This window comes from Lytechinus variegatus, chromosome 12 (genome assembly GCF_018143015.1).
Source record: "Lytechinus variegatus isolate NC3 chromosome 12, Lvar_3.0, whole genome shotgun sequence".
Taxonomy (NCBI): domain Eukaryota; kingdom Metazoa; phylum Echinodermata; class Echinoidea; order Temnopleuroida; family Toxopneustidae; genus Lytechinus; species Lytechinus variegatus.
In genome coordinates this window covers 19,918,897-19,945,519 of record NC_054751.1, presented here as the reverse complement: position 1 = coordinate 19,945,519, position 26,623 = coordinate 19,918,897, and the positions used below count along the sequence as shown (strand labels likewise).

The 26,623-nt window shown below is 37.1% G+C and overlaps 2 protein-coding genes across 4 annotated transcripts; both read right to left on the bottom strand.

Moving 5' to 3' along the window:
• Positions 1–3,166: 3,166 nt before the first annotated feature.
• On the bottom strand, positions 3,167–16,428 carry LOC121425678 (E3 ubiquitin-protein ligase TRIM56-like). 3 transcript variants are annotated; one of them, XM_041621837.1, is made up of 2 exons: positions 16,249–16,428; positions 3,167–4,606 (listed from the first exon to the last, which is right to left on the bottom strand). In XM_041621837.1, the coding sequence occupies exon 2, from the start codon at positions 4,591–4,593 to the stop codon at positions 3,355–3,357; it is 1,239 nt and encodes a 412-aa protein (XP_041477771.1). In that variant the 5' UTR covers positions 4,594–4,606; positions 16,249–16,428; the 3' UTR covers positions 3,167–3,354. The 3 variants fall into 3 exon arrangements, with proteins under 3 accessions (XP_041477771.1, XP_041477773.1, XP_041477772.1); XM_041621839.1 differs by lacking the exon at positions 16,249–16,428 and adding an exon at positions 12,893–13,370 and having other exon boundaries at positions 3,167–4,609; XM_041621838.1 differs by lacking the exon at positions 16,249–16,428 and adding an exon at positions 12,893–13,369.
• A 2,236-nt stretch (positions 16,429–18,664) lies between these two features.
• LOC121425185 (cytochrome P450 2J2-like) lies at positions 18,665–26,569 on the bottom strand. Its single transcript, XM_041621189.1, has 4 exons — positions 25,352–26,569; positions 21,957–22,564; positions 20,802–21,129; positions 18,665–20,092 (listed from the first exon to the last, which is right to left on the bottom strand). The coding sequence occupies exons 1-4, from the start codon at positions 25,683–25,685 to the stop codon at positions 19,914–19,916; spliced, it is 1,449 nt and encodes a 482-aa protein (XP_041477123.1). The 5' UTR covers positions 25,686–26,569; the 3' UTR covers positions 18,665–19,913.
• Between the last annotated feature and the right edge of the window lie 54 nt (positions 26,570–26,623).

Genomic DNA, 26,623 nt, shown 5'->3' with positions numbered 1-26,623 from the left:
CTTACGTACATGGACGCAGGATGTATGGCAAAAAAAAGTTGGGAAATGAAATGAGGAAATTTTTATAATTATATACATTTGCAAGTGATTATCATAAAATATGTTTCTATTATAAAAATGTCTTAACGGTTATATTTCCTAAATACTTTTTTTCTAAACATTTTAAAATCAAAATCAATTTTTCTTTTCTTTCGCGTCTTTCCGTAAATGATCTTAATTTGTGTTAATCATACTTATTTACAAGATTTCATACGTCACTATACTTAGCCCAGAAACACAAAAATTAAAGTATGCATCCAAACACTCTTTTCTTTTCAACTATAGATGCAAATGACCATATTTATAAAATTTGGATTACAATTTTTATATAAAAATTATATACATATTGATATAAATGTATCATAATATATCAAGACAATCTTGGACCTATATATGGCAGGAGATTTACTGTGCGTTTGAGCTATACCATAGGTGCAGTTCCCTTCTTCCCCATAAGTATGAAAATGAAATTAAAAAACTCTATTACATCTGTCAATGATCACGACATATATTTACATATACATGTAGTATATTTAAAGCAACCCTCATCTTTCCTCCTTCATACATTTTTTTTTTCATTTTTTTTTTTACATTTTAAAGTTAAAAACAATTTTCTGTGTGCTGGGTGTTCAGTCGCGTTTATCAGCGACATTCATTCATGACATTTAATCTTAATTGGTTTTAATCATTTCAAGGCGATTTGCCTTACATTTCTCCCATTACATTGTCAGCAGATATACACCCTATAAGTAACATACATTAATAATATTCACAACATTTCATTCATTTTGCTTAATATATTTATCTCAGGAGAATAATATTCACAACATTTCATTCATTTTGCTTATATTTCTCTCAGGAGAATAATATTCACAACATTTCATTCATTTCTTATATATTTCTCTCAAGAGAATAATATTCACAACATTTCATTCATTTCTTATATATTTCTCTCAAGAGAATAATATTCACAACATTTCATTCATTTCTTATATATTTCTCTCAGGAGAATAGAAATGGGGGGGGGGGAATCAAATGATGAAAGTGATTTTTGACATTACATCGTCATCGGATGGTCATCCAAGAGATAGAATGCTGATTGTATAATATATAATATGATATATGTGTGATGTGATGTGATGTGTGTGTGAACAATTTATAGTCTGCTGCTCGTTATAACATTTTACACCACAATATTTTATAAGAAACAGAATGGTATGCTTCCAAGCTCTCTTGTTTCGAATGGCCATATCTTTTAAACATAAATTATCAATAGTCATCAAGTACATAGACTTATGGCAAAAAAAAAATACCGAGTCATGAAGCTCTTGGATTATTTTTTCTTCAGATCGGCGAATATACGTGTAAACTCTCGTAAACATCTATAATATAGGCTATAGCATATAAATCTGTTGCCAAAATTCATCCTTCAACCATTCATACTGCATGTATTCACTATTCAGTCACTGAAAAGACTTCATTTGGCATGATGAGCAGCGAAACCATGAAAACAGCCATGCCATTGACCTTATTGTGCCAACTAGGCAACATTCTTTACTGAATTAAAGATCTTGCCAATATTTATTTCGAGCTATTACAATATAAATACCAATAAAAGTAATTAACCAATACAACAAGCTTATATCCAGCTAGGTTCGAAATGAAAAAAATAATTTCGGCATGCTGATCGAACACTGAAACAAAGAAAACTACCATGCCAACCATGACTTTCTATTTATTAAAAGCAACGTAATCATGGTAATGGTTTGCAAGAAGTGAATCGACGAGCTTCTCAGTATTCATTTGATGTATTGTGGTATTAAATGCCAAAATACAAATAGCTGATTCAATTCAACAAATAAATGCAGCGAAGGTATGAGGCAGTGGCGTATTGAGCATGTTGAGGAAAAAATATGAGGGGGCCAGATATGGCGTATCGGGCAAAATTTGCAAAACGTTGCGAGCGAGAAAAAAATTCAAGATCTTTTATTACAACAAGTGCTTGGAGCGCTTGCATTACGCGATTCAATACAGGAACAGTGCTGACTTTGAAAACTACTGTAAAATGATTATTTACAATAAACACCATTCATATAATGATAGAATACTACGTTCATTGACCCTAAATGATATTCGACCTTGATCATGTGTCAGTAATACTTGATTAACCCTATGTCCACATTTCATAAACTATATCCTTAAACTTTGAAACTTATGACAGCAATTTAATAAATACCTCCAACATGGCCAAAGTTTATTGACCTTAATGACCATTGACTTTGGTCATGTGACCTGAAACTCGCACGAGATGTTCAGTGATATCAAGATTACTCTTGTGTCCATGTTTTATGAACTAGATCCATACACTTTCAGAGTTATGATGGTTATTCAACAATACCCCCACATGGCCAAAGTTCAGTGACCTTAAATGACATTTGACCTTGGTTATGTAACCTGGAACTCACACAGGATGATCAGTACGTGATACTTGATTACTCTTGTGACCAAGTTATATGAATCAGATCCATAAACTGTCAAAGTTAGGATGGTAATTCAACTAATACTCCAACTTGGTCAAAGTTCATTTACCCTAAATGACCTTTGACATTGGCCATGTGACTTGAAACTCAGGCAGGATGCTAAGTAATACTTGATTACCCTTACGGTCAAGTTTCGTGACCTAGGTCTATATACTTTTGAAGTTATGACGCAATTTAAAAAAACTTAGCCTTATAGGTTAAGATTTTGATGTTTATTCTCCCAACATGGTCTAAGTTAAGTTCGTCGATGATAAATACCTTTGACCTTGATCAGGTGACCTGAAACTCAGACGGGATGTTTAGTAGTACTTGAACTAACGTTTAAGTTTCATTAATTAGGTCCATATACTTTTTAAATTATGCTGTCATTAAAAAAAATTAACCTTCGGTTAAGATATTATGTTGACGCCGCCGCCGCTGGAAAAGCGGCGCCTATTTAGTTTCACTCTGCTATGCAGGTTTGACAAAAATCTAATTTTGTGATAGATTTTGAGATATCATATTTCAAAATTTTCTCTTTCCTTTTATTCCCTAGTTTCTTTTTTTTTCTTGGTCGTGAAAAACCTGGGGGGGGGGGGGGGCAAGAGCCCCAAAGCGCTCCCCATCTGTACGCCACTGGTTTGTGGCAAAAGTAGAATAACCAAATACCATTTGGCATGATGATAGAAAAGCAAGAAAACGACTATAATTATGTTAATCATTCGAACTTCTTCTTTTGAAAGACTACATTCCATGCAAGTGCTGGTGAGTTAACGATCGCCCGATAGTGTTCTTTCTAATGCCATTTCCAATACAAAGTAAATAGAATAGAGAGAACTATGCAAGCTAAGGTAGGAGGCAATACTAAAAAGACTACATATGTGATGATAAGCAGTGAAATAGCCATGCCAACCATGCTTTTCTTATTTCGCAAGGCAACAACATTCTTTACAAGTGATGAATCAACGATCGTCCCTAGATTTATTTCGTCTTTTCCCATCTTTCTCTCATATGTTATGCCTTCTCCTTTTTTGCTTAATTTTCTGATGAGCTCGTAGTCAGGATCTTTTTTCTTCAAGGCCTCATCCAAGACTTCACAAAGCGTGTCATGGGCAGCCAGAGTGTCCCTGTCTAACGGCAAATTTGTCCTAGTGGTCATGATTTCACCTATAGTGGTCAAACGAATGATGTGCTTCTGAGCCGAATTCTTCAATTTGTCCAGTCCTTTCTCTACGCCGTCAGCCTTATCCTTGACTTCAGCAACGAGGATTCCTCTTTTCTGTTGCAGCATTAAGACCATTTCTTCGTACGTTTTGTTGATTTCATCCGTGCACTGCTTTTGGGTATTACTCACAATTTCCTTCTTTTCCTCTATGAAATCAACATACTCCTGGAAGCAAGAGCGTTTTTTCTCAACCGTTGCTTTGAGATCCTCGATGACCTTCATGTGCTGGCTTTCATAATCATTTCCCCCAGTGATCATATGTCCTTCGTCTTTATGCTCCATGACAACACACCTGAAGCATGCAAATCTCCTACAGCTACGACAAAAGCACTCCTCGTATTCTTTTGGATGTTTTCTGCACTTCCGGTATCTTCGATCTGTAATCTTTCCTGATGAGATCTCACTCACGGATGTGATTGTATGACTTATGAAGTCTTCCCATTGAGAATGCGTATCCTGACATGTGACACAGAGGTACTTTCCACACTCTTGGCAGTAGACAACAGTATTGGGCTGGTCCTCGGATTTACAGTTCGTACAAACCGGAAGTCGATTCTTGAGGTCGTCTATGAGATTCTTCAAGCCATGATTTGTCTGGAGTTGTCCGATATCTCCGTTATGAACCTGGGTCTCTGCTCTGCATACAGGACAACGGATGGCCTGGTCATTGTCACTGCACTCGAAAAGGTTCTTCAGGCAGCCCTTGCAGTAGGTGTGAGAACAAGACAGGCTCTTGGGATTAGTAAAGATACTCAGGCATACAGGACACTCCAGACTCTGAGAAATGGTCTCCATTAATGTGTCAGCCATGATTGGAAGAATTCTGCTGGAACATAAAATAATACAAAAAAATAATGATATTAGTTGAAGTCAATGATGTCATAGATTTAGAATGAGCATGTTTAGTCAAATGTTAAGAATAAATCCATATGATGTAGGTCTGAATTTTAATTCGGTAAATCAACTTTTATTCGATTGTAAGCATCTAATTTGGATTTCTTAATAACGAGAATTTTTTTAGAATTATTACCTTTGAGGAATTAAGGAGATTAAGTAATCCTGAGGAAAAATACAAATGAAATGGTATTTTTGCAACACATCAACTGCAACCTACATGGCCATCAGTAACAGATGGGGAGCACTTTCCTTACTCCAATTGTCCAATTGATCTTGAACATGTTTGGGGACAATTTGCACTGTTTGGGAAATTTTCTATATAACAATGTATTGCCAAACGAAATTTGCCCAACGCTTTAAGAGCCCCTAGAGCATAAGTTGAGAATCTATTAATATTTCTTTCAAACAATTATCAACATGTTTCTTGATGTAGGCGTAACAATGAATTCATTTGAATTTAGAGTAACTTATGCCAGCCTGACACTTGCACGATTTTGTGTCACGCATTGGCACGACTCAAGTCGTGGCAGTGCGCAAACAAGTCGTGAACTGGCGTGAAGTGTGCGTAAACACGTCGTGACATGTCATGACTGCGTGCCATGTCGGGACAAGAATTTTGAAATGTTCAAAATTTTGGTCACGACAAAATTTAACCATCGGGTCGTGAACTATGCGCAAACTGTTAGTGAACTCGTCGGGACGATGCGGGAGGGTGCGTGCCAGTGCGTGGCAGCGCGCGCCATGCCACGACTGTCACGAATGGTTCACGAACAGCTCACGTCGTGTTCACGAATAGTTCAGCACGACACCGTCCGAATTGCGCAAACTCGTCGTGCCAATGCGGGAAGTGCTTAAACTATGCGCAAACTATGCGTGAACTCGTCGTGCCAGTTCGTGTCAAAATGTGGAAACTGACGGGCACGCAATCGTGAACTATTCGTGAACTCGTCGTGAACTATGCGTGAACAAGTCGTAAAACAGTGCGGGAGTGTCCCAGTTCGTGTCCCAAAATGGCACGACTTGCCACGACAAAATCGTGGCCAAAAGTCGTGCAAGTGTCAACCTGACTTAATGGTACTATTCCGCTTGCACGATTTTGCGGCCTGAATAGTTCACGACTAATTCACGCATCGAGTCATGCCACGTCGTTCCATGTCGTGAAGTGTGCGGGTAAGTGCGGAACAATGCTTGAAGTGTCGTACCAACATTTATAAATTTCAAAAATCTTGGCACGACAAATTTCGGGGATTATTGGCGTGAACTATTCGTAAACTGTGCGCAAGCTCGTCCGGCCAAGTCGTGCCACACGCATTTCGCGACTAGTTCAGGAGTAGTTTACGACAAGTTATAGTCCGAGTTATAAATGAGAAATTAAGGTGCCACACGGAAAAGGAAAAATTTTCATATAGTGCTTCAGACCATTTTTTTACGCTGAATATGAATATATGAGGTAACCAGGCTGTATCCTGAAAATTTACACATGAAGGCGCTTTTCAAAATGGCCGCCAAATTTTTAGAACATTTGAATTTCGTACATAGATTTGACATGAACATTCAATTGCCACAAAATTAGTGTCATATGAAAGACAAATAAATTTCCTACAATTTGATACAAACAATAGTTTGCGCATAGTTCACGCTCGCGTAAGAATTGCTCGCCTTAAAGGCATACGCATGCACAGTTTGGCTATATCGAACGGCAATTCATGGAGTTTGATTTTATGCTCCAATGATCGAATGATGATTAATTGAATGACGTGACCAATAGCGTATCCAGCATCAACTTTGACAAAGAAATGTAATGGCCACGCATAAGCATGATAGTCACTATTGTCCCCGGGGGAGGGTACTCGACCAAAAAAGTATATGCCGCAGGCGAGACAAAATCGGGGGCCTTGGAGCGGGCTTATTGTAAAAAGGAGGGTCCTCGGAACCGGCTTCGGAACGACAAATGTTTGTGAAAACGGGGGTCCTTGGAACGGGTAGCCTGCATGTGCATCCCAATGGAACGGGCATACGTGCATGCAGCTAGCCCGGCGCACGGGCGCAGGGTGCGCTAGCGCAGAGGCGATGATCGGACAGCATTCTGCGGTCGCTTTGGGCCCGTCGTCATGGTCGTAAAACTCTGTCCTGCAATGCAAATTGTGTGACATGAGAGTTTTTTTCGTTTCGCATCTGCAACGGAAACATTCAATATGCGTTTCGTGTGCAAAATTCTGGTTCCTACTATGGTAACAGCGATATATCCGATTTAGGATGACTTTCCAGAGCCACATTTGGTTCCTCCCAGAGCTCGAGAGGCTGCCGGGGGGGGGGCACTTCCATTGACGAGTGGATACCAGGCGCGACCACGCGTAAAAAGGGACAGAGTGGGCAAGTACGTTACGTATAGGCCTGTGTAACGTTATATGGGTGTCAAAAACGATGTTTAAAATACTGACAAAAAAGGATTATTTCCAATACTTGTAGGGTTTCGCAAGCCAAATACCTGTTAAGAGATACATTTTCATAATCTGGAAAAGACTTGCTTCCCTTGTTTAGGATACTTTTCTAAACCCCATGGTCGTGCCTGGTATCCACTCATCAATGAAAGTGGTTCCCCCGGGAATTTGTATCTCACCCCCCATTTCTGGGGGAAAGTAAAACATAATGCCCATTACATTGTGTGCTAGAGGCATATCGTTTGTGTAGGAGGAGTAAACAAAAGAAAAAAACCCCGCAAATTCGACTGAAAGCTCAAACGAATGTGGCCTACTGCATGCTGTGTATATATCAACGCATGCGAAATGGTTTCGGCTGGAGAGGTGATCTGACCCATGGAATCAATTGCCAGTGATCCATCAATAATCCACATTAAATGCAATAGCGATTCGATGGACTGTAATGATCTATATCTAAGCCTTAATTCAGTAAGTTTTTCCTCACTCAATATGTACTCGATTTGTTTGAAAAACCACCTTCTTATCCATGTCATAATCTATTGTGGGCCCTGCATTTCGAATATCTCCAGCCAGCTGTCATAGTAGAGGCTCGCCGCCGGCTCAGGGTGCGGGTGTTGCGTAAAAGAATTTTGCACACGAAAAGCAGATCTATAGGGCCTGTATCACAAAGCTTAGCAATGAATGTAGAACAGTTTTCTATGATTGATTCCTTTGCTTATAATGTACAATTAATCATCAAAATCGAATGTACGATTAATCGCTAATTTTTGTGTTAGGGGTCCCTAATGTTACCGTCCCTGAGGTTTGCGAAAGGTGGTTAATACTGCGTGAACGGTGTGTGAACATATCGTGCCAATGCCCCGGGGGGGGGGCACTTCCATTCACGAGTGGATACCATGCGCGACCATGGGGTCTCGAAAAGCACCCTAAACACGTAATTTCCATATTCTGAAAATGGACCCCTTAACAAGTATCGGCGTGTGAAACCCTACCCTTAACAAGTATTGGAAACAAAACGATACTCTTGGCAATTATTCCCTGAAATGAACCCCTAAACAAGTACAGGAATGTTCTATTGTTACGGGTCCTTCGGTCGTCGGCTTGTTTAGTACGACCCCACCTTCTATACCTCGCGCAAATCGGACTCTAAACACGTAGTGTTGGGGCAAAAAGGACATCCTTTATAAAACATTTAAATAATTTTGTTTTATCATCCCCGCAAATTCGACCCTAAACACGTAATTTTCCTAGCGAAATAGATACCCTTTTTTCATTATTTTTGTGTTTTTGACACCCTTATCACGTTACGTACGTAACGTGCCCTATCGTGAAAAAGACATCCTTTTTACGTGTTTTTTTGGTCGCGCATGGTATCCACTCGTCAATGTAAGTGGCCCCCCCGGGGCCAATGCATAAACTTGTCTTGAACATGTCGTGAAATGGTCGGGACTATTGCACGAGCCAACGACGCATTTCATGGCCCATATTGTCACGAACTGGCACGATAAAATCGTGCCAATGCACCCGAACTCGTGCAAGTGTAATACCAGCATATATATGACTTTAGATACGCTTTGTACTCATAATGCAATGTGTGTGTATTGATTTCAATCATTAACCTCTAAACTTGAAACACATGCCCAAATTGAAAGGTGTGATATTCTTTGTTTAGCACTGCAGGAATAGCGACCGATAGACATAATAGTGACGTGACAGGGTAAAGCTCCGCCCTAGAACCGTTGACCGTAGACAGGTTATGGCGTAATGGCCCATCGCAAGGGCGGACCCAGGATTTTTCGAAGGGGGGGAAGACATTTTCCCGAGGAAAGGTTTGACAAGCAAAAAAAGTCTTTACTTTTGACGAGGGGGGCACACTTCTGTTTTAACGACATTTTTACATTTCAAATATTAATTGTGCCTCTTAAGAGTGGGAAGGGGGGGGGGGGGCACATGCCGGTTCTGCCCCCCCCCCCTGGATCCGCCAGTGCCCCATCGTTATAAAGAACGAATACCGATACATGCATCATGCCAACAAGTATCGATCGTAACTGCCAAAATTCATCACAATTGTAAATTGATTAGTAAATGGAGTATACATTCGAGAAAGCACAAACATCCAGAATTTTAAAATAAGAAAGACCTAAATTTGATGATTTCTTTGTATGGCGCCTGCCCGCGATTTTTTTCCCGAAGAACTGCTATTCCCGACGTCAGAGCTTATTGAGTCAATTATTGCGAGCGCGAAGCACAAACTGATATCTTTTGAGATTCGGACCTACGTCTTAGAAACGGGATATTCTATTCACTTTTTCTAATCACAAAAAAGCATGGGTGTTTAATTTACTTCAATATATTGACCATTAACAAGGTAAACGCTAAGCGTTGTCTCGCCTGCATATTGCAGTCATGAAGTGACTGCATGTCAAAACTATAGGTCATGTCATTAGTGGAACAAACAGATAAGGTCATGCCATAAGTGGAACAAACAGATGCAAAAAGCATCCGAACATACAGTACCAGTCAGATATCTTTAATACCTGTTTCGAAGCTATAGAAATTTATTGTGTGTACAACACAACGCAGTGCCAGTCATGGGAAGTTAATTGACCTTTGACCTTAATCAAATTCAATTCACATTCGAACTTGACCTGCACCTTCAAGAGTTGGACCTCTTGTATGAATTTGGCAATCCTACCTCGAAGATATAAAAAGTTATTATGTGTACAACACAGCACAGTGCCATTCATGGAAAGTTCATTGACCTTTGACCTTAATCAAATTCAACTCACATTCGAACGTGACCTTCACCTTCAAAAGATGGACCTCTGTTATGAATTTGGCGATCTCACCTCAAAGCTATAGAAAGTTATTGGGTGTACAACACAGCACAGTGCCAGTCATGGAAAGTTCATTGACCTTTGACCTTATTCAAATTCGACTCATATTCGAACTTGACCTGTGCCTTCAGGAGATGGACCTCTGGTATGAATTTGGGGATCCCACCTCGAAGATATAGAAAGTTATTATGTGTACAACACAACGCAGTGCCAGTCATGGAAAGTTCATTGACCTTTGACCTTAATCAAATTCAATTCACATTCGAACTTGACCTGTACCTTCAAGAGTTGGACCTCTTGTATGAATTTGGCAATCCTACCTCAAAGATATAAAAAGTTATTATGTGTACAACACAGCACAGTGCCATTAATGGAAAGTTCATTGACCTTTGACCTTAATCAAATTCAACTCACATTCGAACGTGACCTTCACCTTCAAAAGATGGACCTCTGTTATGAATTTGGCGATCTCACCTCAAAGCTATAGAAAGTTATTGGGTGTACAACACAGCACAGTGCCAGTCATGGAAAGTTCATTGACCTTTGACCTTATTCAAATTCGACTCATATTCGAACTTGACCTGTGCCTTCAGGAGATGGACCTCTGGTATGAATTTGGGGATCCCACCTCGAAGATATAGAAAGTTATTATGTGTACAACATAGCACAGTGCCAGTCATGGAAAGTTCATTGACCTTTGACCTTTAAATTCGACTCATATTCGAACTTGACCTGTGCCTTCAGGAGATGGACCTCTGGTATGAATTTGGTGATCCCACCTCGAAGCTATAGAAAGTTATTGGGTCTACAACACAATTGTTGACGACGACGCCGCCGACGCCGGAAATAGTGATACCTATGTCTCGCTCCGCTACGCAGGCGAGACAAAAACCATCAAAATATTTACAGAAATGACATAATACAAACGATAACAAACATAATGTTCAGGACCCCTAAGAAGCAAAACTGCTTATAACCGGGGCCCTACAAATACACAAATATAATTACAGGTAAACACACACACACACACACACACACCTAGGGTTGCAAAGGGCTGGAAACTTTCCGGAAATTTTCGAAATTTTCCATGGAAAGTTTTGGATATTTTCGGCTGCCGGGAATTTTGGAATTTTCGGGAATATTCATTTTTTTCACAAAAATGTGAAAATTTATGTTTTTAAATACAAAATTATAAATCTATATCCTCAAATATTATACTTTCCTTTTGTATTTAAATTATTCTTCATTTTTTAAATTACCCAGGATAAAAAATATTCATCAAAATTTACATAAATACTTATAGTACATGTATTATGTATCCAGTAACACGATGGAACATTATGTACAAAATGAAGCTTTTCAAGTCAACATGATAAAAAATAAACTTAGCATTACACTGTTTTTCATTTTTTCTTTAAATGTCAAGGGTTTTTTATGTGAGAATCTTATATAATACTAGTAACATGTTAAGAGAACAATGTTACATTACTAATTTATTTCTGAGATGCCCCTCCACCCCCGAAAGGGGGGGGGGGTGTTAAGAAATTACAATATATAATGGCTGACTTTGAAAACAATCAAGATGAATACTTTTTCACAAAGGAAGGGGAAAAAACATGCACTAAGTTTTTTGTCCTCAAATGACCTTTGACCTTGATTGATATTGAAAAACTTGTTATTTATTTCTTATTTTGTGATATTAAATGACAATCTCATATCAGTTTCATTCATTTTGATCTATTATTATGAAAATAATGAACAAAATGTTTATTTCTGAGAGGGTTAATTGAACTGAAATAAACTTTAAGTTTGAAGCAATTTGTATTTATACACATCAAATTAACGCCGCAAACAGCGCCAAGTTCCCACATTTGCTATGCAGAAATAAATGAGAAATAAAGTAATGATGATAAAACAATAATGATAATAATGCTAATAACGACAATATTATATTATAATTATCATTTTTTATTCTCATCATCTGCAAATAGATCAGAATATCCAATAGGCATCATTCCATGAACAATGTATATCCGTTGTGTAAAGCATTTGCAGTGTACATATGGCCTATACTTCCATCACACGTATACCATTCAGCCACTAATACAGTAAATCAACTTTTACATGAAGTTCACTGAAATTCAGCCTTGTCTGACTGTCTTAGCATAATATTTGGCTTGAAACTTGCTGACAAAGCACCATCAAGCATCATCTGCCAGGGTAATCCTTTCAATTCCTGTATAAAAAAATCAGAAAATTGCTACTTTTTGAAAATTCCCAACATTTCTTGAAAATTCCCAATAAATTCCCGTTTATTCCCATGGAAATTTTCCACCTCGAAAATTCCCGGGAATTTTGCAACCCTAGCCTACACACACCCACACAACTAAAAAAAAAAGACAAGATAGAGTTGAAGATAAGATAAAACAAGATGATTAATACAATTACAATTACGGAGGGATATTTGAGTTTTTTTTTGATAGAAGTGAACAAAATGACTTTGATAATATCTCCCTAAATAAATGATGCCGGCGCGAAGCGCGAGCTGTTTTCCGTTTTTTTGAATGAATTGTCACACTTGTGATAGAATCCCATAAATTCCAACGAAATCATTGTGAATTTTGACATTAGTCCTGTTAATGGACCTACGTGCGTAGTTCGAATACGATCACTAACAGTTTATAATATAATTACAATAACAGCTCGCCTATTTACAAAGAGCATCAATGTTTAATTTCACTAAATATATAATTTGGAAGACAATGACCTTCAAGGCAAGAGAGATCAGAAGATGAAAAACTATAGGCCCTATAATTATGTCGACTTAAAAAATAAATACACATAGCTCGCGCTATCACGCAGTAAAATATACTAATCACGTACCGGTACAACAAAATCTTTAAAAATGTCATGGGATGACTATATTTCACTTACCTTTTAAATATTGTCAGATGAAATTGGCGATGTTTTAATCAGGAATCATCTGCACTTGTTTACTTTCCACTTGCAGTATAGATCTACGTGGTATAAGTGGTGCATAAATCATGACGTGTACAAAAATTTGTGTGATGTTTGTCCGTATATCTTTTGTAACTCGGGGAATTCCCACCAGCCTTTGACACGGGACTCTCATCAGTGCCACAGTGGGTCACGGCATGGGGGGGGGGGGGCGCCGGCAAATTATGTGGAGTCAAATGATTAGTGAGCGCGCGCTCAATCAATAGCCAGACATACTGACCTAAAGAGACATTTTAAGGACTGTGCCATCATAAAGGATAAGCGAATTTTTGTAATCTTGGTACGTATACCTGCCTCACTAAAAAAAGTAAACATAGCGAGCGAAAGCGAAAATTTTTATTTTTATTGACTCCAGGGGTTGATTCAGGATTTTCCAGGGGGGCATTTTGTAAAGGATAATTTGACAAGTAATAAAAGGGTCTTCACTACCAAATCGAGGTAATTTTCTTCCAGGAAAAATCTGATAAGCGAAAAAAAAAAGGAAAGAGGTCCTCACTTGCGTATGCATGTATGCACGGCATATTCCCTTAAAGAATTTTTTTGCCTCTCAAGGGGGGGGGGGCAAGGGCCAGATGGGCTTCTACCTGGATCCGCCTGTGACTGACCCCCAAAAAGGACATCTTGAGGATTATTTTGTTTATTAGGAATTCATGAAGAGCAGACATATCTTACCATAGTCAGCTTACTCAGCTATAATACGATCACCAAGCGCGGACTGATTTGATTCTTAGAATTAAATCTAAACACATGATGAAGTACTTTTTGTAAACAGATAATGATACGTATCTCACTAATCAAACATTGCAAGCGCGAAGCGCGAGCTGAAATTTGTGATTTTATATTTAGACCTTTGGAAGCATTTCATTAATAGTAATAATGATAATTGTAGGCCTCTATTTATATTACGCATTACAAGATAAGTATACAAAATTGCGATTTATAAATTATAATTATGGGAAAGGGAAGCCTACTGTCTATAAAAATTATACAACAACAAGTGACTAATCTATTGGAACTCTTTGGAAATGGTAGGTTTTTAGTTAAGTTATGAACAAGGTAGCATATAATGCGTTTCTTATTGAGGAAGGGAGACTTTTCCAGAATTTGGGTGCAGCACTTACAAAGGCACGATCACTTAGTGTAATTTTTGTTTTAAAAGGTGGGTGACCGAGGAGCATGGTGTTATGGAGACTTCGGAGTCTGCATATACGACTGGGTGGGTGATTTCAATGTTAGGAGTTAACTAAGGTAAGTGGGAGCCATGCAATGCAGTATCTTAAATGTGAACAACATTATTTTGAATTTAATTCGCTGACATAAGTGGAAACCAGTGCAGATCATGAAGTAGGGGTGTTACATGGGAGAATTTGGGGGAATTACAGAACCTTATTGAAACTTTGATCCACAAGTGGGTCTTCACACAAGACTAGCACAAACTTTCCGTTGAACGGAAGGACATTTTGTCATTTGCAGAAACCTTGGGCTGCATATCCAGACCACTTTTCTTGAGTGAAGGGCTTGAACTAGTCTGCTGTGCAAGGCCTTCACTCAATTTAAGGGTCTAAATGTGCAGCCTACTCATTCCTTGCGTACTGAAGGCCCTCTCGCTCAGGAAACAGCAAGATTTTATGTGCTAGTCTTTGCGTGGAGACCCACCTGTTGATCAAAGTTTCAATCAAGGTCTGTGCCTGCAGACGAATCCCACCAGCAGCTATGGCGCTGGCTTGGGTCTTTAATTTTTTTTTAAGGTAGTTAGATTTTGTAGTGTTGATTTTTTCATATGATTTCAATATGAATTGATTTGCTTTTTAAATTTTCATGGGAAAAATCAGGTCCAGGAACAAACAATGTTACATTACTAATTTATTTCCGAGATGCCCCCTCCACCCCTGAAGGAGGGGGGGGGGGTTAAGAAATAACAATATAATGGCTGACTTTGAAAACAATCAAGATGAATACTTTTTTCACAAAGGGAGGGAAGAAACATGCACTAAGTTTGTTGACCTCAAATAACCTTTGACCTTGATTTATATTGAAAAACTTATTAATTTCTTATTTTTGTGATATTAAATGACAATCTCATATCAGTTTCATTTAATTTGATCTATTATTATGAAAATAATGAACAAAATGTTTATTTCTGAGAGGGTTAATTGAACTGAAATAAACTCTGAGCTTGAACCAGCAATCTGTATTTATACACATCAAATTAACGCCGCAAACAGCACCAAGTTCCCACATTTGCTATGCAGAAATAACTGAGAAATAAAGTAATGATAATAAAAACAATAATGATAATAATGCTAATAACGACAATATTATGTTATAATTATCATTTTTTATTCTCATCATCTGCAAATAGATCAGAATATCCAATAGGCATCATTCCATGAACAATGTATATTCGTTGTGTAAAGCATTTGCAGTGTACACAGGGCCTATACTTCCATCACACGTATACCATTCAGCCACTAATACAGTAAATCAACTTTTACATGAAGTTCATTGAAATTCAGCCTTGTCTGACTGTCTTAGCATAATATTTGGCTTGAAACTTGCTGACAAAGCACCATCAAGCGTCATCTGCCATATAAATATCAGAAAATTGCTACTTTTTGAAAATTCCCAACATTTCTTGAAAATTCCCAATAAATTCCCGTTTATTCCCATGGAAATTTTTCACCTCGAAAATTCCCGGGAATTTTGCAACCCTAGCCTACACACACCCACACAACGCAAAAACACACAAGATAGAGTAGGAGATAAGATAAGATAAAAAAGATGATAATACAATTACGGAGGGAGATTGGAGTTTTTTTTAATAGAAGTGACTTTGATAATATCTCCCTAAATAAATGATGCCGGCGCGAAGCGCGAGCTGTTTTCCGTCTTTTTTTAATGAATTGTCACCCTTGTGATAGAATCTCATAAGTTCCAACGTTATCATTGTGAATTTTGACATAAGTCCTGTTAATGGACCTACGTGCGTAGTTCGAATACGATCACTAACAGTTTATAATATAATTACAATAACAGCTCGCCTATTTACAAAGAGCATCAATGTTTCATTTCACTAAATATATAATTTGGAAGACAATGACCTTCAAGGCAAGAGAGATCAGAAGATGAAGAACTATAGGCCCTATAATTATGTCGACATAAAATATAAATACACATAGCTCGCGCTATCAGTCACGCAGTAAAATATACTAATCACGTACCGGTACAACAAAATCTTTAAAAATGTCATGGGATGACTATATTTCACTTACCTTTTAAATATTGTCAGTTGAAATTGGCGATGTTTTAATCAGGAATCATCTGCACTTGTTTACTTTCCACTTGCAGTATAGATCTACGTGGTATAAGTGGTGCATAAATCATGACGTGTACAAAAATTTGTGTGATGTTTGTCCGTATATCTTTTGTAACTCGGGGAATTCCCAGCAGCCTTTGACACGGGACTCTCATCAGTGCCACAGTGGGTCACGGCTTGGGGGGGGGGGTGGCGGCGCCGGCAAATTATGTGGAGTCAAATGATAAGTGAGGGGTCTTCACTACCAAATCGAGGTAATTTTCTTCCAGGAAAAATCTGACAAGCAAAAAAGAAAAGAAAAGAGGTCCTCACTTGCGTATGCATGTATGCACGGCATATTCCCTTAAAGAATTTTTGTGCCTCTCAAGGGGGGGGGGGGGCACGGGCCAGATGGGCTTCTACCTGGATCCGCCTGTGACGGACCCCCAAAAAGGACATCTTAAGGATTATTTTTTATTCAGAATTCATGGAGAGTAGACATATCTTAACATATTCAGCTTACTCAGCTATAATACGATCACCAAGCGCGAACTGATTTAATTTTTAGAATTAAATCTAAACACATGATGAAGTAATTTTTGTAAACATGATTATGATACGTATCTTACTAATCAAACATTGCAAGCGTGAAGCACGAGCTGAAATTTGTGATTTTATATTTAGACCTAGGGAGCATTTCATTAATAGTAATAATAATAATTGTAGGCCTATATTTATATTACGCAATTTTCTATACTGCGCATTACAAGATAAGTATACAAAATTGCGATTTAAAAATTATAATTATGGGAAAGGGAAGCCTACTGTCCATACAAATTATACAAAAACAAGTGACTAATCTATTGGAACTCTTTGGAAATGGTAGGTTTTTAGTTAAGTTATGAACAAGGTAGCATACAATGCGTTTCTTATTGAGGAAGGGAGACTATTCCAGAATTTGGTGCAGCACTTACAAAGGCACGATCACCTAGTGTAATTTTTGTTTTAAAAGGTGGGTGACTGAGGAGCATGGTGTCATGGAGACTTCGGAGTCTGCATATAAGACTGGATGGGTGATTTCAATGTTAGGAGTTTACTGAGGTAAGTGGGAGCCATGCAATGCAGTATAATAAAGGTCAAGTCCACCTCAGAAAAATGTTGATTTGAATCAATAGAGAAAAATCAGACAAGCACAATGCTGAAAATTTCATCAAAATTGGATGTAAAATAAGAAAGATATAACATTTCAAAGTTTCGGTTATTCTTAACAAAATAGTTATATGAACGAGCCAGTTACATCCAAATGAGAGAGTCGATGATGTCACTCACTCACTATTTCTTTTGTTTTTTATTGTTTGAATTATACAATATTTCAATTTTTACGAATTTGACGATTAGGACCTCCTTGCCTGAACCACAAAATGTTATAAATAATATATAATAAAATAATATATATATACATATATATATATTGGCTTTCATGGTAAAAGTCTTTCTTTTTCAGCAAAGCACATCATGGGAATTTGAGACATTGAAAACATGGACCTAATGTACATATTTGTTACTATCATATTGTATGTTTTATTACTTTAGTACAATAAGCAAAAAACGTATGTCGAGGGATGAAGAGAACATTACATAAGCCATATGAGATAATAGTATTACATTCATGATATATGCTTCAATTATATTTACATGTAGAACCTTTCTCTGCCTTACAGCAATTTATAGATTAACTACATTTTATCAAAATTATATCTAAAAAAAAAGCAAAAGCCAATTTTTTCAATATATATGAATAAAAAATATTTCTGAACAATGTATCGTTAATAGAGTTTACTTTGTTAGAAATCCAAGACAAATATCCAACATACAGATCATACGTGCAGAATGAGAACTATTAAATCAATCAGTCACCAAAATAAATTGACAACCGGGAGATTAAAAAAAAATGTATTTTATTTCCTTTGGGATGGAATCCCGTAATTTTCAAAACTATGTCTTATAATTTCGAATGTCTAAGCTCCAATTTAAAAGGAATGTGTGACTATGGGGCAACCCTGGTTTACCCCCCCCCTTTGAAGTTTAAACCACGCGTTGAAAGTCGATTAATTATGTCATATATTTCAATACTAATAAAAATTAGAGTTAGCCCGAGAGTTAAATGTATTTCCTACACCAAATATATTTAAACAGATATTGATAAAATTCAATTAAATGGAGTCAAATACATTATGAAAATCTATTTAAAATATAAGTTCACTGAATCTCTATGTGGTAAATATTTTCATTTACATACGTGTATATATTTTCTTGGGAATCCATGACTCCCATGTAAATTAGCCATTACATACTCATGAATGAGTTCTTTCATTATCATCCCAAGATATCTCATCAATTTAAAAGATGCAAACTATATTTTGTACCAGATGTTTTGGTATATTACAAGCCACATGCATGAGTATATGATTACATGAGTACACTCGTTTGTTCAATAAACCGTTCATATAACTTCGCTAAATATTCTCTGAGTATGTATTTCCAAATCATGAAGTATATTATTCATTTCTACTTATTATCCAAACACCATCTATTGCTAAATTATCTATGTTATACATGATTTTGTTATTCCATTATTTCAAAATAATAACTTTACATAAGTGGCCTTGCTTACAAATCCACAAAATCCTCTTGTAACTGTTTACCCTTATCAGGCTTTATAACCTATTAATTATTATTTACTTAAAGTCTCTCTTCAAGTGCATGTACTCCCCTTATCAGTTTTACCATTTTTCTGTTTTGTTCTTTCGTTGAATTATGTATTTCTCTTGTATTTCCAAATTTGTTATCTCTTACATGATTTGTATACCCTGTATCTTTAACCTACACAGTAGGTATTCTAGGTTATGCATTGTAAATATGCTGGCATCAAACGATGAAGCATATTTGCTTGGAAAATTATTTGACGCCCTTTGTATAGAGTTTCGTAAACATAAAAATAAAAAATGTGTAATATATCCTACAGGTCAGTGGTAGTTATTTCATCTTGCTTTATTTTTTATGTGTTTCAATCGAAATTCATAATTCATAATTAATTCCCCTTCCCCTCATATATGCAAGGAGCTCTATTGGGGTTAATATTCCCCGTGGATGTTACTTATGGAGAATCTGATTCTTCTTGTGACAATTGTTCCTGGGTTATCTGTAAAAAGTTCTTAAAGGTTTTCAATATCTTTCATTATAAGTATAATACAATTATGTTTACATTTTGTGACTGGAAGATATTAAAAAAAATGATTTCCCACTTCAATACTTTATACAAACTATTCTCAAATTTGCTAGCTTCCATACCTTTATTTTGCTCGATAAAATATTTGATAGCAATCTGATTTATTAGCAGGTCTTTATTTATCGATCCAAATCAAATCTATTTTGTAGCCTTCTTTGTATTGTATTTATTTAATCACGGTAAAACTTACATTCAGTCATAATAGGCTTTTCAGCAAGTCCAGGTTCTTCACAGTGTGACGCAATTTAATTTCTACTAGCGAGAAAACAAAGATAACATACATTTTTTCTACAAATTGGACAACTCTGATGAACATAAACTAAACTTAAGAGTCTCTGATAAATCCAAGACATTCATCGTTCAGAGGCACAGATCTTATAGCTTTCTGGTGGCATTGTAAGCCCAGGTTGTCCTCGCATGGTGTGGGTTGGTTGATCAGGAGGAAGTTTGAATTCGAACTGCTGGAAGAGGTTGGTGAAGAGTAGAAATGTCTCCATCTTAGCAAGCTGACTACCAAGACATTCACGGCGACCTGGAGAGGGGCGGGAGGGTGAGGGGGGGGGGGGGGGGAGGGGAGTAAGATAAGTGAACGAAGTATATTGCTTCATATTGTAATCTCATTCTCGGTAAAAGAAAAACAAACTAAGCTCGTGTTCTTGATTCTGGTTTAACTTGAACCTTGATATAAGTCTTTGGTAAAACTCAGTGAATAAGATAGGGTCGTTAAACAATGTCGCCAGGGGTTAACCGGCCATATAGACGATTAATAGCCCTGCACTCACCTCCGTGCATGAGTGAACATTACGCACGGCGCGCCCGCAATACCCCCAAATAATTTTGTACCCCAATTAAGAGTCAGTCAGTGTCAATTAGGTCAGTTGAGAGTTCTGAGTCCGGAGAGTTAAGGTCAAGTCAAGTACGTGTTCAGCAGTAACAGGCAGGACCCCCAGACCGTGCTGGACACAATGTACTACCGAGGGATATTATACACCTTGGAGGGGCATTAATTCAGTAAGTGCCTCTCAGTCTCACCTAATTTATTCAATATTACTATAGATATTTGGTGTTATATTTTTTGCTCAGGAAGGCGGTATCTAGCTGGCTATCAAACAGGGAAGGGTGGGGCTGATCGAGGAAATGTCAGCCTACGTATGGTCACATGATGCCTTTTGATAATATAAGCAAAAAAAAAATCATGATAATACTAATGTTAAGTAGATCGATACCAATTCTTATCATACCTGTGCTGAATGGCATCCAAGCCTCATTCTTGACGACAGTCTGACCATCGGCACTCAGAAATCTATCAGGGTTGAATTCGTGTGGATCACACCAGTCTTTGGGATCATGATGGACAGCCCACAGGTTAGGGATAACTATGGTCCCCTTAGGAATGGTGTAAGGTCCAAGAGTGGCATCTGCTGACGTCATGTGCGGCAGGGCGATCGGCCCAACTGGGCGGATTCGCATAATCTCCATCAGAGTGGCGTCACAATATGGAAGATTTGCGCGGTCATCAATATTTGGTTGTCGGCCATGCCCGATAATTGCGTCTAACTCCTCTTGCACCTGTATGTTCAGATTGAATGATAGCATTAGCCAAGTCATGACACCTTGCCATTACTTTGCCACTTTATATCACATAACTTTGATAAATTCAATACATTGCTTCAAGGTCGTTAAAGTATAAATGTACAGGTGTGATTATCGTTTGGTTGCGATCGAACCGGCGCGCCCTCAGTGCCCTCAATACCCTCAGTGCGCGCGGCGATCTAGCGCACTGAGGGTATTTTGAATGGTGCAAGAAGTACGCCCGAGGCTTGTCATCTTTTGTAAATTATTCAAACATGATACGAATGTATATACAACCACTAACATCACAAGTTTATACACTTAAACTCTCTTTTTTTTATTAAATGACGGTACATTCTTCAAGAATACAAATACAGTACCTATGAGTAACATCATATTATATTGAGACAAAACCTCCAGAATCCACCCCAGATTGTTGACAGTGAATCAGTAACCAGTGAACTACAATAAGAAGATTTATTGGGTATCGATGATTCTCAGATTTTTTTAAAGCATTTTTAAATACGCTATTTTCAGTACTAACTTAGCCCCATCCAAGTGATTAATCAATTAAAATTGTAAATTTTACGATAGAATTACACTCTGTAAAAAGTTTACTCAATATTGGGTAAAATGGGAACATGTGTGTTGGTTGGGTAAAAAGAGACCAAATATTTTGTAAAGTTTATTCAATGTTGCGTTGAAACTTACCCTTCAAACATGCATTTTGCCCAATTTTTTGGGAAAAAAATACCCAGCAAACATGCATGTTCCCTTTTTACCCAATATTGGGTAAATTTTTACTCTCTGTTTTTAGATTGTACCTTCTTTTGTACATCAGGATTCGATGCTAAATAAAGTATCCCCCAAGAAGTAGTCACCGCCGTAGTATCTGTACCGGCGGTTAAAAGGTCCAGCACAATCCTCGCCATATCATCCAAGGTGTAGTTGTTGGAGATGTCGTCTGCTAGCAACGCATCTACAAAATCCCTGATGGCGTCTTTTTGGAAAGATTCCCGATGAGCGATTATATGATTCCGGGCGAAATCCATTTCCTTGTAAAACATTTCGCGGTAGGGTTTATACCACGGGGTATGAATGAGCGGTTCGAACACATTGACAGGGTCAGTGTCGGCGATGAAACCAAACATGTCCTTCATCACGCGAAGAATTCCAATGAAATCGACGTCTTCGTATCCATATCGACGACCAAAGATAAGTTGAATCATTAGGTTACCACTTGCTTTGTTTAAGAGATCTGAAGGATCGAATGGCTGGCCACGATGACTCCTGATTTCTTCCCCCAGACAACGGGCTTCCAGATTGATCTGAGGAACAAGACTCTTTTTACCAAACCCGAAGGAGCGAAGAGCAGAAACGGAAAATTTTCGTAGGTCATCCCCTTTCTGTCCATTAGCCCAAGCAATTGAAGCTAAAAAAACCCCAACACGAACACATATGAATCATTATAGCGATAGATATTTCAGTAGGTATGAAAATTTCCATTTTTAAGAAAGCAATATGAATGTGTTTCTGCATTTATTGTAAAGTCAAATAAATTTACAATACATAAATATAATCGTAGTATGACATTGAAGTATAATGCAATGTGACAAACTTGATGTAACATAGTGTCATAACAAAATTTAGACATGAATATAATTTAAGGATAAGACAAATTAGTGAAAAACAAATGCAGTGGCAAACTATATAAGCAAAATAAATGCTTGATGAGTAATAGCAGCTAAAAGGTATAAAGGGCTACATGGAAACCAATTATATTCCATAGGTCTGGAAGAAAAATATGACGTCACAAATCATCAAAAAAGGAGAAAGAAGAAATGAAGTGTGCGTGTGTGTGTGCAAGGGGGTGAACGTGCAGGTGTGATAATTAAGAATACTTAATCGATGAAAGATATTTTATTATGAAGCTTTGAAAGAAAAGATAGATGAGTTTAATATCATTGGGCAAATCATTCCAGATGTCTGAGCCATCATGTCTGATCGTTTTGTGTGCTAATATTGTTTTCGGGTTTATGAGGTTAGTATTTGATGAGTGGCGTGTAGGATATGGATGAATGTTGCTGTTGTAAACAAAAATATCATGAAAGGGTGTAGATGTAGATTTGGTTGATAACTTATACATGAAAATGGCAGTTTGGAAAGTATGAATGTCATGAATTTTCAACATTTCAAGGTTCCGAAAAATATAATCAGTATGTGCTAAAAATTGCGATTGGGAACAAATGCGGAGTACTTTCTTTTGGAGGCGCAGAATTGAGTCTATTTTCGTTTTGTTGCTATTACCCCACAATATGTTGCAATATTATATGTGTGACAAAATAAAAGAATTGTACAGCATAAATAATGATCTTTGGGAAAGACAATATTTCAGTTTAAATAGTATGCCAATACCTCTGGCAACTAGTTTGCTAACATAACAAATGTGACTATTCCAAGGTAAATTAGAGTCAATCAATACACCTGAAAATTTCGTTTCTTCTTTTTCAGCAATATGAATGTTGTTTAAAGTACATGAAATTTGTTTTTTATGTTTAAGAAGAGTTTATTTGATTAAAACCACATGGACAATTTAGTTAATTCATTATTGAGTACTGCTACAAGCACGTCTAAGTTACTGTGTGAAAAAAAATTATTGGTATCATCTGTGAAGAAAACATAAGGATGAAGCATTGATTATATCATTCATATAAATCAAAAATAAAATAGGGCCTAAGATAGAACCCTGTGGTACTCCAGATTTTACATTACAAACTTCAGAAGATTTAGAGTTAAAATTAACATATCGATATTTATGTTGTATAGATAATTTTTAAACCATGATAAAACAATCCCTCTGATTCCATATGTTTTTAATTTACAAAAATAGTATATGATGATCGATATTATCGAATGCTTTCCATTGATCCATGAAAACCCCGACAGTGTGCTCTTTTTTAAAAAAATGAATCTGTTATTTTGTCGTATAATTGTAAAATTGCATAGTCAGTTGAGTGATTTGTCCTGAGACCGTATTGATTAGGAATTCATCATTTATTCGTGTCCATAAAATAATATAGTCGTTTGTAAATTCTTTTTTTAAGTATTTTAAATATGCTTGGTAATAATGAAATAGGGCGGTAGTTCGCAATTCAACAGAGAACAAAGTGACCATTTGAGAATATTGCTATAAAAGAATCGCTTAGTGTCATAGAGTCCTATTGATAAATAAATTTAGGATACCAGAGGAGCATTTCATGAAAGGACATGTCAGACGTTTTATCCGACAAATCCCATTTTATCCGACAGTTACCATAGTTACAGAGCTTCTCAGCCAATCAAAATCAAGGAAAGAAACCAGATCTGACAACTTGTCGGACAAAAATGTTGATGAAACGCCCCCCAGGAGTTACATATCGTGACAGCAGAAAATTATAATGGAGAATGAAAACAAAACTGAGAATTGAAAAGTGTCATCGACTTTGATTTGTCATAGTTATATTCAAGAATGTATTAAAAAAATGAGTATAATACACGAGGAAGACTTTAGCTCCGATTCAATGAAATCCTAATTTTATTATGAATATGTTGAAAAAAAGGCTCGAATTCCTTTCCCTTATTTGGTTACAGATTTTGCAGAATGATCAACGTTTCTTGAATAGATGCAAAATTTCTTTTTTTTAATACATACATTTACCAAATAGAAAATATCTATATTTCAAAATATTGGAATGCGTCTTTTATAACTCAAGTTCATGGAATACTCATCTGACATAGATAAACTGTCAACCTATCATAATATAACTATTCTTCATGAATATTGCATCGACCATATTAGATAGATTCTGAAGATCCTGTTTGTAATAGACAGAGAGAGACCCTGTGAAAGGGGGAATATCTAAAATTGTAGGGTTTTAATTTCAGTAACAAACAAGTTTAGACAATTCTGAAAGTAGAATGATTAACAGGAAATACTAGTTTGGTTTAATTTTGGCTTGAATGTGGTGAAATGTTTAGATTAGTCTAGCTGACATGATAATGTAAACTATAATATTATCACAAACAAATTGAGTCATGATACATATGATTCAAAGATGTACATGTATAAATAGACGAAATTACATGTAGATCTATTCTGTCAGCAAATAAAACATCTAAATTTCCCCGAACCCATGATGTGCAGTCTTCTTAAGGTCGAAGTACAGATATGGTACGTTACCTTCTTTTTTGGCATCTAATATGGTCCAGTTGATGGGTCCTGGTACGAATCGATTTGAGAAGAACTCTCCTGACTTCACCAGTGCCTGTTTTACGCTCTCCTTATTATTCAAGACCACGAATAGAAGCGGGCCTCGTCGTACACTGAAAATCGGTCCATATTTCTTTGCCAGTTCCACGTATGCTTCATGAATCAGGCCCACTTTGAATCGGTATCCAATCAAAGGCAGCGCCCATGGCCCCGGGGGAAGGTTTCTCGGGCGCCGAATGACCCATAGGCAAATAAGAAACGCGATAAATCCGAGGAATATCGATGTAAATGAGAGCAAAACCATGTTGTTGCAGGTAAGATGGATTTAGTAGTCTTGACAATCACGATCATGCACTTCTTCTTGTCACTTAATTATGAAAAAAGGAACCAGATGCGCATGTTTTACAGTACTTTGTCCATTTTCCTATTTCCTTCTCCCACTTCATCCAAATTTTTCCTCTTCTTTATTGTCTTTCTCTTCCGTTTCTTCCCCTTCGTCGTCTCCTTGTCCAGTTGTTTCGAAATACGTGGAAAAATATCTAACGTCGTATCAACTGTGAAATGTGTACATGCTCTTTTTGATTTCATTCCATGCATGCACTTGAACTACTATAATTGAGCGACTGATGATGAGCCAAGCGAGCTAATGTAACAAAGGGCATATTCTCTTCACAGTCTCTTTCAACTGATCACATGACTTTCTGGTTGAGTACATTCGTATAAAGATCGTGTTCCCGGGATCATGTTAATTTCATTTTATTCGATTCAGCATACCCCCCCCCTCAAGAGGCAAGGTTCGTGACCCATACATGGTTTCAGACTTGATCACATTAATGTGCAGCTAGCTGCAGTACGTGGATATTACCCGTGGGTGTGTCCCATATGATCGGATCAGAGGTTGAATATAAAGCATTATTATCCTATTCCTGAGGAAAACAGAAAATTGACAACAAAAAATCACACTTCCATATAGTAGAAGTTCACTGATCATTATTGCATTCAAGAAAGTCAAAAGGGGCCTAAGCTTTCGATCCTAGCAGAATCTTCTTCGGAGGCAAAATGACAAACATATAGCTTTCTCATGAACAGTCAAGAAAGATGGGGTTCTTTTTTAATTGATTAATTGAATGCATTATATATAGCCCTCTTGTATAATCGAAACACTTTAACATTTAAGGGCGAAAGCGATTTTTTTTTACATACACATACATTATTTCTCAATTACATCAGAAGTATTATCGT